The following is a 14,949-nucleotide window of genomic DNA, read 5'->3' as shown; positions in this document are numbered from 1 at the left end:
AAGAATATTCATCAGGTTGTCATTGAAATGTTCCTTCCTCAAAGAAAGCAAAACAAATTCTGCGTGCATGTAAAAGCAGCAGGCTGTCATTTGCTGCATTTAAAAAGGCCAACATGAACGCTGCACCTCTAAATGGGACCATTGTGAAACTGCAATCAAAAGCAAAACACCAATCATGAGGTCTGCCTGCAAGTCACAAAATTTGCTTTTATGGTTTGTTGGCATAAGCACCAATTTGTTCTTTGATTTGTTTCTGTAACACAGAGGCACTAAGTATTTTTTTTTCTTTTACGTATTAAGTTGGTGCTCATCAAAAATAAGATTTTTTTTCCTAAAGTAATAAAATATTTATGAAAACTGTTTAAGAAGTAAGCAAATCAAATAAAGCCCATTTTTATTGTAACAAATCAGAATGTCTATTTAGACTTAAAACTTATTTTTGAAGGAATGACAAATTTTATTTTGTAATAAATTTAGAAAGGTCATATCTAGTGTTTTTTTTAATTGTCAGTGTTTTCCCAAAATACTGTATTAAATTATATTTAACCAGTTATTTATAGTATTTCGTTCATTATTCAAACAAGTCACGGAGTCACTTTTTTAAGAGCAAAATCGAAGGCCTTGCACATTGTTGTTAGCAATTAGCATTGGCGTCAAACGTTTGCGCTTGTCTTGTTTACCTTCCAAGATGTCACTCTGGTCCCCTGTAATTGGTCAGCACAACTGCCAATCACACTGCAAGGGGTGCGCCCCCATCGTGGCCAACGCTGTGCTGCCGTTGCCACGTCGACGGTGGATGCGGAGTGACGACTGCCTATGTGTGAATGTGGCGTGACATGTGACGTCACCGCTGAGAGAATCAAAACAATATGACCGCCGCTTGTGTGTTGGGTTGGGAGTCAATACTGCGGCACCCAAGTGTACAGAACTACCCCCGCTGAATCCCCCCCCCCTCCCCCCCGCCTGCCTACAGCTGTGACTCACCACCATCCGCCCTTCCCAATGATGACGTCACATCCATCCCGAAATAGCAGCAGCATCATTTGGAGTGGTCAGAGGGGGTTTACTGGATGTTTACTGGGATGACTGCGAAGGCGGTTGTGGGGACCTGATGGGGACAATCCCGTCGTCATAGTAACAGCATCAATGCAAGGGAATTAGGCTGGGTGACAACATCAAGATAACTCACACGCATGGAAGTCCATCCATCCATTATCTGAAGTCGTTTTTCCCTCACAAGGGTCGTGGGCGTGTTGGAGCCCAACCCAGCTGTCTTCAGTCAGTAGGCGAGGTCCACCCTGAACAGGTCGCCAGCCAATCACAAGCCACACAAAGACAAACAACCATTCACGCTCACAAACACACCTAGGGGAAATCCACAGTGTCCAATCAACCTACCATGTTTTTGGAATCAAACCCTGCACCTCTGCACTTTGAAGCGGACATGCTAACCAGTCGTCCACCATGCCGCCCTGGAACATGGAAGTGTTTTTCACGTAATTTTCCTTTCGTAACTTAATTCCCTAAACCTTATTTTGAAAGCCTAATCTAAATCTAAACCCTGATTTGAAACCCTACCCCTTTTTAGAAAGCCTAACCCAAGTGTAAGAACTGTGACTGGAAACCCTAACCCTAGCTTGAAGTCTTGATAAGAAACTCTACCCCTAATTTGAAATGCTACTTTGAAACCCTAACCCTAGTTTGAAGCCATAAGCCTTCTTTGAAACCCTACTTTGAAACACTAACTCGAGTCTAAACTCCTACTTTGAAAGCCTAATCCTACTTTAAAACTCTACTTGGAAACCGTAGCCCTAATTTGAGATATTTTTTTAAACCCTAATTGCAAACCTTAACCGTCATTTGAAACCCAACTTTGAAACCATAACCTTACTCTGAAACCCTAATTGCAAACACTAACCTTAATTTGAAACCCTAACCCAAGTTTAAACTTGCATTTTGAATTCTTAACCCTAGTTTTAATGATAAACCCTTCTTTAAAACCCTAATACTAGTTTGACACCCTAATTGTAAACATCAACCCTAATTTGAAACCCTAAAAGACAATATTTCTGTCGGGGGATTTTTTTTCAAAGTATTTGCCGAAGCAGCATTTCTTGGAAATTCTTTTAAAAAAAGTTTTAAATTTTTCAATTTGAGAGAAGAAATCTTGAGGTCAGCAAGTGAGTAGCATTGAAAATTTATTGTGGTATCAGATAGTTTACACGAGTGAAAAGAGACGACGCGTGACATCATCAGTCGACTGAGGCAGAATGCAAAGCAAATCAGAAGCAGCGTCAGAACAATCCCAAGAAGAAACGCAAGAGAACAGGCACAAACAAGAACAGAACCAGCAGAAGAGTCAGTCGGGAACCACAACACGCCGCCCACCTCAATTCAACGACACGCTAACGGTGCACACCGCTGTCACGTGACATCCGACAAGTAAACAAGTTGGCAGCAGCACAACACATTTTTTGCCCGCCCCCCCTTCTTACTGCTGCTGTTAAAATAAACATTCCACACATTTTGGGATTTTGCTATTGGACAAGTTTTTTTTTTTTTTGGTTGACATCAATGGTCGCCGCCAAGATGGAGGTCCTTCGAAGCAAGACAAAGTGGAATTCGTTTTTTTTTTTTTTTGGTCGGGCTGCCCGGATGAAATAAACTAACGCTCCTCCCGCAACACAACATAATATAAAATCCAAACAAGCTGATTGTAACAGTTGGCGCCTTCTAAGCCAATATATCAACAAATAGTACAAATTGTAAATGCATGACGTGACTGAAAAAAATTAACGATCCACCCTTAATGAGAAGAAAGTAGCGCCAACACGTGAACGCACCATTGGACGGTCCGCGCCAGGGTGAATAAAATGCACCTCCCATCCATGACTTGTTTGATTTTTGGGCAATGATAATTATAGGACATCAAGTTTTTAAAACGTTACACAAGCACTCAAAACCACTGTTGGTGGTTTGGAAAGCTGCGGTTTGTTGGGGGTGACAAGGTCATCCATTATACGTTTTTTCAGGCGGGTAGGGCTAAAGATACAGAAGATTCAAAACAAGATGTTGATGTTTCCCACTTTTATGAGAGCGCTTGAATGAAGCGCCGCTGCTCAGGTGGCGAGGGTAAGTCAAACGGCAAGGGTAAATCAAGTGGGGTTAACAAAACAAACGTTTTGCCGGTCCAGCCAGTCACAGGTGTAAACATCCAAGTTGTGAAAGTTTCTGACACAAGCAGCTTGATTGCACTGTGGTGAGTTGGGGGGGAGACGCCACATGCGTAGACAAACACTTTGCTTGCTAGTGAAGCTTTTTTGGGGGGCGGGGTGGTTATCAGTTGCTGGGGTAAACATCCGTGATAGTTCCCAACTTTACATTGTTGATTGGAAAGCTGCAAAAAAAAATGATAAAACAAAAACAAAAGGAAGCTTCTCAAGTGTGACATTTCCAGACTTTACATGAGTACTTCAATGCACCATTTTGACTCAGTGCACACCTGGAACTCAACGGGAACGTCATCGTTGAAATGATTACAACAAAATGAAAATCTCAAGTCACAAAACAGTGAGGCCATGAGAAAGTTCCCAATTTTACGCGAGCACTTGAACGCACCGTTGACAGTTTGGAAAGCTGAACTGAGATGCCAGGGTGAAAAAACAAACGCTTCTGTCTAAGAAAGCTTTTTTTTTGTTTTTTTTAATGATTCAGCAAGCAGCCCTGATTTGGGAACAAAACCGCTAAGGCCAAAAGGATGCTAATAAATAACAGGAAATACAATCAAGTGTGCAGCTTTAAAAAAAACGCACAAAAAAAAAACTTAAGGACCTCCAAAATGGCTGGTGGGGCGAAATGATGACGGGAGATTCCAGCTCGCCCCTCACGTCCAAACAGCACTAAATAAACGAGCTAAGCTAACAGGCTAAGCAAACAAAAGTGGCCTAGCTTCGCGCGCGCGCGCACACATGCACACACACGCCAAAGTGCTTCAAGTTGGGGCCATAACAGAAAAAAGCCGGTAGAAATATACGTATAAAAAGCTTAAATATGATGTTGCTTTATGTACAAATAAAAGCGGGGATTGTGGGGAGGACAATTTCTCTGCGCTTTGTCATTCAAGTAGAGTCGCTAATGCTAAACACAAATTATGAGGATTTGAGGAAAACGAGCGGCGTAATCAGACTGACCTTCGCCGGCAAAGTAATCAATCACTTTTTCTCATCTTGCCAAATGTGCACAAGTACATGCGGCGTTCTTTTCCTTTTTACTCAACGGGGGGGGCGGGGTTATGCACTGCACAACACACGTGTTTTGTTTTGCAAAGGCGTATGATCGGTTGCAGCTTGGAGGCCAAAGGCGATCAAAACTTGAGATTGTAAAGTGCACTTAACAAGGAATCTGTCATAAATGTCTGGCCAGCAATACAGTACTGGAATGAGGAAAAGTCAGAAATGTCCCAAAAACAAATAAATTTAACTCTCCATTACTAGTAATAAAAAAGTCAGAATTGTCCATTACATTTAAAAAATGAATAAAACAAAGTATCTATCTACTGTCATCACAGAAAAAAAAAGAAAATGTAGCAACTACCGATCACAAAAAAACGATTGTCGATCACACCAGTAAAACGATAAAATGACCTACCACTCATAGCATAAATAAAACAAGCAAATGTCGTAACTGTCAATCATCGCAAAAGAGACTGAAAACACTTGAAAGCCGTCAACTATGGAACAGTCCGTCACGACAGAAAACGTTGCAAGATAACACAGAAAACTCAAACGTGAAAACATCGCAACAGTTATCATCACATAACAAAATACTTTAACTGTACTTCATCATCAGGATTAAAAGATTTTTTTTTCGAACTATCACAGGAAAATGTATTTTTTAATCACAAGAATTAAACTGTCTCAGTTATGGAATTAAAATGTAAAAAAATGTGTTAGAAAATGACCAAGGTGTCGGTCGGAGAAGTCAAACGAGAAAATGTCGTGACGGTCGTTAAAGAAAGCAGGAAAAAATTAAACGGGAAAAGAGTGCCGTCCATCACACAAACTTCGCAACTTTCGTTTTACAACTGTCCATAATTACTTGAGCAGAAAATCTCCTCATTGGAATTTGGAAATCTTAAATGTTGGTCATCAGTCATGAAAAAAAATTAGGTCGTCCCAAAAAATTAAACAAGAAAATGTCATGAATATCTGCCACATCAGATCTAAAATGAAAACGTTTGTTGAATGTGTCAATCACAGAAACCATAAAAACCGAAAAAATGTCGCCAACGTAACGTTAGCGTGGTTGTAGTTTGACCTCCAAGCTGAAGTGAAGCAGAAGCCTCCACAAAGTGCAAAATACACACACACATCATATTCAAATACACGCGTGTGCATGACGGCTATAGACATTGACTGTGTATATAATATAAATATTTTGATAAATTTATAATGCAGGTATGACATCTACGCACTATATAACTTTCTATGGAACTGCAATCAGTTGATCAAATGGGACCAGCCACTCTCAAATTCACCAAACTACCTACTACTTTCTTCATATATATGCCTATTTAAATATTAATATATTCATAATTTCATAGATTTATGGTGTATAAATACTGCTGTTGATGGTTTTTTTTGTAACATGATTTGAAACCCGGGTAAGAAAACACCAAAGAAGAACCAATATGGGGGTAAATATCACTAATAAAATCGTAACGTTAGCGCGCTAGCTCGTCAACTTGCTAGCTCAGTATTTTGCAAGCTCGCCGATGTACTAAATTGCTAACCTGCCAGCTCGCTAACACGCCAGCTCCTTCGGCACTGCTACATATTTTTCTCAAAACGGCGTCCACGCCAGCAACGCGTCACGTGAAAATTAAAAAACAAAACAGCAAGAAGATGCTAACCGCTTTGCGGCTAACGTAAAGTGGTCCATCATTGACCTGTGAGCGGTCGCCACGATGATGCGATGAGTTGCTTTAAAGCGGGGTTGCCTCCTGTGGTGTGATGATGTCACAAGACCATGAAAGGGGGCGGGGGTGTCTCTGGGGCAAAGGGGGTGCATTTTTGCGGTCGCAGTTAAACAAGCGAGCGTCCAAGAGCTCGAAAGTCACTCCCATCCGTTGTCTTTGATCATGTGAGCCAGCTCGATGATGAACTTTCCTTCTTTGTACTTCTGGCTGCTCTCAAAGGCGTGCTCCTGAAACACATTAGCTTAGCTTAGCCACTGTAACCTATTTTTCTTGTTTGCTTCTTGTTTTACATGGAATTTCAAACACACGGAGGCTATTGTTAGCTTAGCCACATTAGCGACTTTTCCTTTTTCACAAGTAACTTGGGAAAAAAAGCATGAACGCGGACATTAGCCTAGCCACACTATTGCGTTTTTAATGTTTTGCAAGGTATTTAAAAACACACGGATGCTCATTTTTGCTTGGACAATAGCAAGACTTTTTTAAATAAGGAATTTAAAAACACACAAATGCTAATGTTTATTTAGCCACACTAGCAAGTTTTCTTGTTTATATCAAGGAATATGAAAAACATGGACGCTGTTACCTCAGACACACGAGTTTTTCTTAATTTACAGAGTAGTAATTTTTTTTTTTAATTACTAAAGAATCTCCTCACTTTTTTAAAACCCCAATTCTGTCCAAAAACCCAAACTTGAAACCTTAAACCTGTCTGAAAAGCATAATTTGAAACTTCAATTCTCAACCCAACCATTGGTTTGAATCCCGAACTTGAAACCACATCTTGAAGCTAAAATTCTGACAACCGATTAATTGGACAATTGAACAAATACATAAATAAAATGTTTTTGAATTATTTATTTTTTTGAAATTGCTTTACATTACTTGTCATTTTTTTTTTCATTTTGAAATTGCTTTACATTACTTTTTTCCTTTTGTATTTGTTAAACATCACAAAATCAGCCGATTTTACTTTTTGGGGGGGTTGAATGTCATCATCTTTGTCTTGTGTTGTTGTCGGGTGTCATTATGGAAATAAATTGGGGAAGAAAATAAATAAATAAATAATTGCGCCCAAAGTAGAAATAACAAAAAGTGTCCCATGCAAAAAGTATGCGTGACAACTCACATATTTCCAGCCCAGGGTAGTTTTGCAGTTTTCACAGTAGATGTCGGCCACGGCGTGAAGACCCGTGAGGAGAACCCGCTCCTCGGCCGGACCGCAGCCCACGTTCACCCTGCGCCGCCACACAGTAAGTCAATCGAGCAGTACGGACAAACGCTCAAAACGGAAAGTACAGGTGTAACACTTCCTATATAAGGCATGGCTTTGTGTGTGCGTGTGCGTGTCTACGCATGGTGGACAGGTTACCAAATTTCATGTTGCTAAGTGAAACAAAGTTTGTCTGTCTTTTGGGCATTACGTTTTGAGAAAAAAAGATGTTTTTGTGCATCTATTCCTGATCAGCAAATTTTATGTTGCCAAGTAAAACTGGCCTTAGGGGCTGAGTTGAAATAAAAATAGTAACCTGAAGGACCTTTGAGGAAATTTGTCTAACATGGTCGTCTTCGTGTGTATTTTGGCATGGCCTCTTGGGACCTTTTTTTGGGCCTAGTCACGATAGACCAAATGTGTAGAACTTGATTTGTGTGCTGAATTAAAAAACTAAAAATAAAACCTAGTAATCTGACAATGAAGTATCATAAAAAAAAGATTAAAACGGCTGCAATGATCCAAAATGGCCACCCTCTCGTGTATTTCCAAACCTGGCTTCCTGATACTTTTTTGGGGGTCCATTCCGGACAGACATGTTCGTCAAATTTTCGAAAATGCTCGACGATGACTAGAAATGTGCGACATTAGCCTAAAATGGCAACTTTACGCCATAATTGCAGCTTCTGTGACCCTTCATAAACGACTTCCTGAGACGTTGAGGATAAACTCATGTTTCTGCGTTTTAATTTTATTTTATTTTTTTGGCAAACGAGGTGGCGTTGGACGTGCATGTGAGACTTACACGGAGTTGAAGAGATACGCTCTTCCTTGGCTGCCCTGAAATGACTGAAAGAGACAAAAGAGGTTCACGTTAAGTCCGCCCGTGTACTCGTCGGTCCGCCCGGGCCCGTTTTCCCGGTTGGTCCGATTGAGATGAGCTTGTGACGTGATTTGTTGTGACGTGCAAACAAAACGCGGACACAAAAATGCGCTTCGACGCCTCCCATCTGTCATCACAACACAACACAAAAACAACCCGTTCCACCATTGACGCCCTACTTTCAAATCCTAACCCTGATTTGAAAAGAAACCGTCATTGCTAATACCAAATCTTTCTTGAAACCCTAATCCAAAATTGACAACCTGACCCAGGATAAGAAAAAAAAAACAATTTGGAAGCCTAAACCCAATTTGAAGCCCTAACCTTGGATTTGAAAACCCAAACCCGTGCTGGAAATCATCACAAAAGACTGAAACAAAATACTAAGCGTTGTTTGAAACCACAATTGCATGCCCTAAACTTCTCTTAAAACCCTAATTTGAGACCCCAACAGTGCCTTAAAATCTTTTTTTTTAAAGCCTAATCATGCCTCCAAAACCCAAATATTTGATACCAGAACCCTGGTTTGAAACCGTTGTTTAACTCAGTCTTGAAACGCTAAATTTGTCTTGAAATTGAAACTCTCACTTTGGCCTGAACCCTGACCTCAAAACCCCAACTTTGGCTTGAAACCCCAACGCTGGCTCAAAACCCCAATTTGAAACCTTAACACTTGTCCACATTTTTGTTTAAAACCCTAACTGGCTCCAAAACCCGAATCCTGGCTAGAAAATGCAGATTTGAAACCCTAATTTGGAACCACATCCCTTCTAACACTAAACCTGGTGAACCCTCCACAATTTACTAGAATGCAGGCGTCTTAAAGCCCTAATTTGCAAGAGACACGGATTACCTTGGAGATGAGCTCGTCATGGTTGGCCAGGTGCGCTCTGCAGTGTATGCAGCTGTAGGTGCGGTGGCAGCTGGGCAGGTAGGCCTGGAAGGTCTTGGACTTGGTCATCTTGACCATGTCCGAGGGCCGCAGCTCCTCGCCGGCGTCCGGTCCGGACGGGTTGCAGCTCCGCTGGACTTGCTGGCAGAACAGACACCGGAGGATGCAAGCCAGGGCCGTCGTGGTGCCGGTGGGCTCGGGCGCGTGGCAGCTCCACGCCGACGCCGCGCCAGGAAATCGCACCTGCCCCCGCGGGAGGAGACCAAGCAGCGTGTGACCACTTCAGCTACTTTGTCATGTCTCCGTAAAGCACCACGACATCGCAAAACACGCCGAGTGGCTGAGTGAGATCGTAAATGACACGTTCACATCACAGAAACGTGGCTTACCCAGTTTCAAGAACTACAAGAACTGAGAACCGAGAGTGTCTAGAAACTTAGAAGGACTTTAGAGTCTTTGGTTTTTGGCCTGTTTTACTGCCGCTTCTCCTCTTGTTGGGTTTGGACTGCAAAGAACTATCTCCTACATTTAGTTCTGGTGAAATCTAGTTTGGCCTGTTTTATTGCCACTTCTCCTTGTGAGTTTGGAATGCAAGGACTTTTGTCTACAGGGCTAAATGCAGACACTGCTCGGGTGATTTTAAAGGCTCTGGGAAGTTCAACTACTGATGATTGAGTGTGATTGGATACCAGGAACGATTGTCCAAATTTAGAGCTTGGGTAATTTGCAATTGTGAGAAATTCAGGAATTTATCTTTTGTTCGGGCGGCACAGTGGACGACTGGTTAGTATGTCCGCCTCACAGTTCAGAGGTGCAGGGTTTGATCCTGGCTCCGGCCTTTCTGTGTGGAGTTTGCATGTTATCCCTGTGCCTCTGTGGGTTTTCTCTGGGTACTCCGTTTTCCTCCCACAGTCCAAAAACATGCATGGTAGGTTAATGGGACACTAACTTGCCCCTAGGTGTGAGAGCGGAAGGTTGTTTGTCTTTGTTTGCCCTGCGATTGGCTGGCATCCAGTTCGGGGTGTACCCCGCCTACTATCCGAAGACGGCTGGGATAGGCTCCAGCACACCCGCGACCCCCCATGAGGAGAAGCGGATAATGTATGGATGATCTGTTGTGATCAATATGTTGAATTGTCAATTGTCTTCTTATGCTTGCATTAATTCTGTTTGGACAATTTATTCCAATATTTATTTATAATACATTGACGTGTGAAGATAAAAAAACAAATTACCAAAGTGGACCTCTTTGTTAGGCTATATAAAAACATGACGTCGCAAAACAAACCGCTACTTGGTCGGCCTTGCCGGACCTGCTGTCAATCAAACTCGATGGGGGCGGGACTATGGCATCCTATTGTTGACAGGCGCTATGCAGTCTGTAGGGGGCGCGGTTTCTCTTTTTGTGTAAAAGAGAAAACATGTTTTACAGACAAAAGATGGTCGTAGATGTCTCAACTTTGTTTAATTTATTTTAAAAATAACTTTATGATGGACGAAATTACGACTGCGGGGGCTTTTTCCGCCGTGTGTACAGGCAAAATAATAAGAGATACTAACTGTTGCTGTTTTATATGGTACATTTTTAGTAAGACGTTGTGCGTGACAACCCAAGACACACACGCAAGTTAACAGTGAAGTCGCAACGAGTTACAAAGAAGAGAAAAAGCCAGACAGCAAACAAAGAGCTCAAGAGGAAGTAGACGTGGCGCGCGCGCGCGCGCACAAAAGTGGTCAATCAAGGTCCGTGTACGTGCGTGTTTAGTGTGCACGTGTGTCAGACAGCTCTCCTCTCATCTAATTAGCCCACTTTAATTAAGCCTCGCGCACTGCTGCTCAACGTCTGCGATTACAACGGCTACTGCGCATGCGCAACCCCACTCGCAACAACAATATGGCACTAAACTCAAATCAAATAAAAATACATGGAACATTTTTGACGTCTCAATCGACACGAAACTCGTGTTGAAAACGCGTCTGATGTTTTGCTGACATAGCGGCAGACGTATTTTTCACCCATCTTGAATCGCGAAACCACACAACACCTTTGTGGTTTTATTTAAGGGACCACGCACGAGTCTTGCGCTCCTCAAACTAATCATTGAAAACGCGCTTAACGTCGAAACCAGACGACAAAGTCAACATTTTAAACCTAGCAATTATTCGTCGCCTCACTGTTTTGTTCTGGAAAGCGCGGGTGAGGAGAAAAGGGGGAAATGCTCAAACTGGCTAAAGTAAACACGCTTTTATTTCCCATCAGCACCTGAAGCCACCACGAAGCACATTTGATTGTTTTGTTCAAAGCACAATAGCAGCGTGCTAAGAGAGACGCATTTTCATCACGTTGTCGACGTCAAATTACCCAACAAATCACAACACCAATTTGTTTGGTGGCAAAGATGATTGAAAAAAACACTCGGAACAAGGGGAAGTCAACTGCAAGTGTCAGACGTCGCTTTTTCCCAGCACGGTTCGGGAAACTGAAGCCACCACGAGTTTTTATTGTTGTTGTTTAATTAAATTGTATCGCAGTTAAATTGCTGTTACGGTACGACAAACTGTTCAATTTGACCTTTATTTCGTCTTTCAGCTTATAAACTCACAGGGGGAAGTGAACTGAGCCTCCTTAAGTTGTTGAGTTTTTAAAAGTTTAATTACATTGTCACACTTAATTGCTGTTATTGTGCTAACAAAAAAACATTTATTTCAGGTTGCGTCGACGTCTACTTAGTCACCAAACAACAATGCGAATGTTTTATACTTGTTGATTCTTTTTTCAAGGCCCTTTCGCTTCTTTTGTTTGGTAGCACAGGTGAGAAAGGGGAAAGAAAAGAGGAAGTGGGCAGTTCAAGTAACAACAAAGAAACGCACTCGCATGGGAAGTGCAGACAAAAGCCTCGCTGCCTCCTCGACCCTCGAAAAAAAGAGTTTTACCAACAAAACTCGCGCGTTGTCGACCAAATTTTGCACTTAATGGTTCTTTTGATTCAATTATTCGACAACAGCTCAGCTCGGATCAACAGCGTAGTCCTTTTTCACAACTTGACTTCTGACCCATGAAGCCACCACGACAGCGCACACATTTTTCTTGTATTCCTTGAAGGATTTTACAAAAATGCTTAAATGAAAAAACATTGATTAAAAACAGTGTTGTCACGCACCTGAATGTTAGTTGAGAAGGACAACAGCCTGTCGAGCACGGAAACACACACGAACGCAAAAATATCTCCCTGTCGACGTCACAAGCTCCTCGTAAAAGTCATCATGTTCTATTGCAGTCCATGTGTGAAAGTATGTCGGTTGTGCCACCGAATGCTCGCATTTTGGGGGCCCCACGCGAGCTTTTGTTGTCTTTTGTTGTGCGCGTCTCGCACTGTGCTGCCAGCTTTGGCACGAAAACGTCACCCACGCGGGAGGGCGCTGCGAAAGTGAATAACGGCCGCGCTGGCCAATCGGTAGCCATGGTGCCTTCAGGTCACCCTGGGAAAGATGGGAAACTCCGCATTGAAGTTTGTTTTTTTACGACATATCCTGCTTCGTTTTTGCCACTATACTCGGTTACCACGTTCACGTTAAATGTAGCTCGTTTTGACTTTAATTTAATAGTAATAATTTAATTATTACCCGTTTTAAATAACGGACGTGCACCTTTATTCTTAATCTGATTATCCAGATTGCTATTATTAGTAAGATTAACTTCGTCTTTTGTGATAGATAGATAGATAGATAGATAGATAGATAGATAGATGGATGGATAGATAGATAGATAGATAGATATATATATAGATAGATAGATAAAATATTTCTTCACATCAAGATTGAGAGATGTACAATATTTCTTCACATTGAGACTTGAGAGGAATGAAGACATCAAAATAATATAACTTTCCATCCTAATAATATAGTCTCCGCTGTAACTTGCCTCAGCTATCGGAGGAGGAGGAAAAACTCAACATCCATCCATCCGCTTCTTCTCACAAGGGTCGAGGGGGGTGCTGGAGCCTATCCCAGCTGGCCTCAGGCAGTAGGCGAGGGACACCCTGAACTGGTTGCCAGCCAATCGCTGGGCACAGACAGACAAACAACTATCTCCACTCACACTCATACCTAGGGGCAATTTAGAGTGTCCAATCAACCTGCCATGCATGTTTTTGGAATGTGGGAGGAAACCGGAGTACCCAGAGGAAACCCACAAAGGAAGGCCGAGCCGGAATTGAACCCACGACCTCTGCACTGTAAGGCCATCGTGTTAACTAGTCGTTCACCATCCCGTCCAAAACGGAATATATTATTTTTGATAAAACAATTTGGACCATCCGGGTCAATTACTTTCAGGTGGATGTATTTATTCAACATGTTCTGACTAAAAATGGTCAATATAAGAGCTAAAACATGTTTCCTGTGAAAATGATCAAGAAGGGTAGAAGTTTTAGATGTGTGCTTGGTTCTATTCATATAATTCAGTCGCTGAGTGAGATTTTCAAGCATTCCAGGTCGTCATGTTTACTGGTAGGATTATTTCCCATGTGATTTGAACGCGCCAAGTGAGGCAGAAGGGAGAGGGGAGGCAATGCTGACAGGCAGGTACCCGGATGTGTAAATAAATACAAGACGAGAATATGAATTTCACGTGGAAAAAAAACATGCACGATTAATGTTAGTTTTTCCTACCTCGTGCGGCTTCGTTTAAAACCAAAGCTCGTCATTTGTTTTCCAAAACAAATTAATGCAAGAAAAGATGAACGCCTTTGATTAAAAAAAGAGGATAGGCTGTCATATTTAATCACTCAAATGAGCAGAGAGATGGCTGAGGTCACGTTAAAGTCATACGCGCGCGCGCACACGCACATAATGGGTTAATTTTAGAAAGGCTCAGTCTATTAAATGTCTCATTGTGCAGAATTGGTTTGGACTTTATGCAACCGATTCGAATGAAACAACAAAAAACAGCTGAGCTCGGTTGGTAAGTGTCGATGACGTCAATAATATATATATATATATATATATATATATATATATATATATATATATATATATATATTTATAATGCAGCTGGCTTGCTGACTTCAACGAAAACAGCAGCAGTGGCGAGAGGGACGAGCCACACTTCAACATCGCAAACGCGGCATCGGTCTACATCGCTTATAAAATGTGACAAAAACAAACCGACTCCTTGAGCAGCATTTGATTGTCTGTCGTATTAACCACCTTTAAATGATCGCACCTCATCAAAACATGCATGAATTATTGAACAAAACTGCGAGGACATCGTGAACATAACGAGTTGAAATCATAATGAGACGTTCATGAACCAACAAGCGTGTCCTCCAAAGCATATCACTCACCCCGAAAACACTCGCTGACTCCAGGGGAGCCCGGGCGGAGGATTACCGTCCCATGCAGGCTGCAGCAGCCCGTCTAGGCTGACTGGGCGTCCCTCTAAGGTTGCCTGGCGGTGGGATGATACTCGGTTGTCCGGTGGATCCTCGCGGGCGGGCGGCGGCTTGTCAGGCGGGACGAGGGCGTCTCTCTCTCGGACATGAGCTGCCACGAAGTCCGCGGGCCTCGTTCGGTATCTGCTTCGGTCTTCGGAGATCAATAATTCAGAGAAACAACAATGAGGCGCATCGTGACAACGACAAGAAGTTAAAGTAACGCAAAGGCTGAGGCGCAAAACTTGGCGAAAAAGTGCAAATAAAGTAGCTTTGCTTTCTAATGCGTGTGCTGCCTTTAAGTGTCGTGGGGAATTTTGTATCACCCACTCGTAATGTGGAAACATCAACTTTTGTTCGATACCAAATGGAATATAGTTTTCGAGTCGCTTTAAAGGACACTTAAACTAACCTATTTGATGTAGAAGTTTAAATCAAGTGTATGTTTACGTAGTTAAGGACGCTATCTTTAGCTACCCTTTGTTGACAATTGCTTCCTGTGTTTTAAATAAACATGTCAACACGTTTCTTTGCCTTCTTGTCATCAGGCAA

The 14,949-nt window shown here is 42.1% G+C and overlaps 1 protein-coding gene across 2 annotated transcripts; it reads right to left on the bottom strand.

The window, feature by feature from the left end:
• Nucleotides 1–2,181: 2,181 nt before the first annotated feature.
• LOC148343792 (protein yippee-like 1) lies at nucleotides 2,182–12,381 on the bottom strand. 2 transcript variants are annotated; one of them, XM_088289601.1, is made up of 5 exons: nucleotides 12,127–12,381; nucleotides 8,927–9,208; nucleotides 7,996–8,039; nucleotides 7,107–7,215; nucleotides 2,182–6,204 (listed from the first exon to the last, which is right to left on the bottom strand). In XM_088289601.1, the coding sequence occupies exons 2-5, from the start codon at nucleotides 9,041–9,043 to the stop codon at nucleotides 6,115–6,117; spliced, it is 360 nt and encodes a 119-aa protein (XP_088145727.1). In that variant the 5' UTR covers nucleotides 9,044–9,208; nucleotides 12,127–12,381; the 3' UTR covers nucleotides 2,182–6,114. The 2 variants fall into 2 exon arrangements, with proteins under 2 accessions (XP_088145727.1, XP_088145734.1); XM_088289608.1 differs by having other exon boundaries at nucleotides 2,182–6,201.
• Between the last annotated feature and the right edge of the window lie 2,568 nt (nucleotides 12,382–14,949).

This window comes from Idiotropiscis lumnitzeri, chromosome 1, assembly GCF_059441095.1.
Source record: "Idiotropiscis lumnitzeri isolate Australia: NSW breed Sydney's pygmy pipehorse chromosome 1, RoL_Ilum_1.0, whole genome shotgun sequence".
Classification (NCBI taxonomy): domain Eukaryota; kingdom Metazoa; phylum Chordata; class Actinopteri; order Syngnathiformes; family Syngnathidae; genus Idiotropiscis; species Idiotropiscis lumnitzeri.
Note: the sequence above shows the minus strand (reverse complement) of the source record. Positions and strands in the feature narration are given on the sequence as shown.

Coding starts and splice junctions, on each gene's coding strand:
- LOC148343792 (XM_088289601.1), bottom strand. CDS start 9,043: ATGGTCAAGATGACCAAGTCCAAGACCTTCCAGGCCTACCTGCCCAGC. Junction 8,040..8,926: donor ATGACGAGCTCATCTCCAAG/GTAATCCGTGTC, acceptor TGTCTCTTTCAG/TCATTTCAGGGCAGCCAAGG. Junction 6,205..7,106: donor CTACCCTGGGCTGGAAATAT/GTGAGTTGTCAC, acceptor AATGTGTTTCAG/GAGCACGCCTTTGAGAGCAG.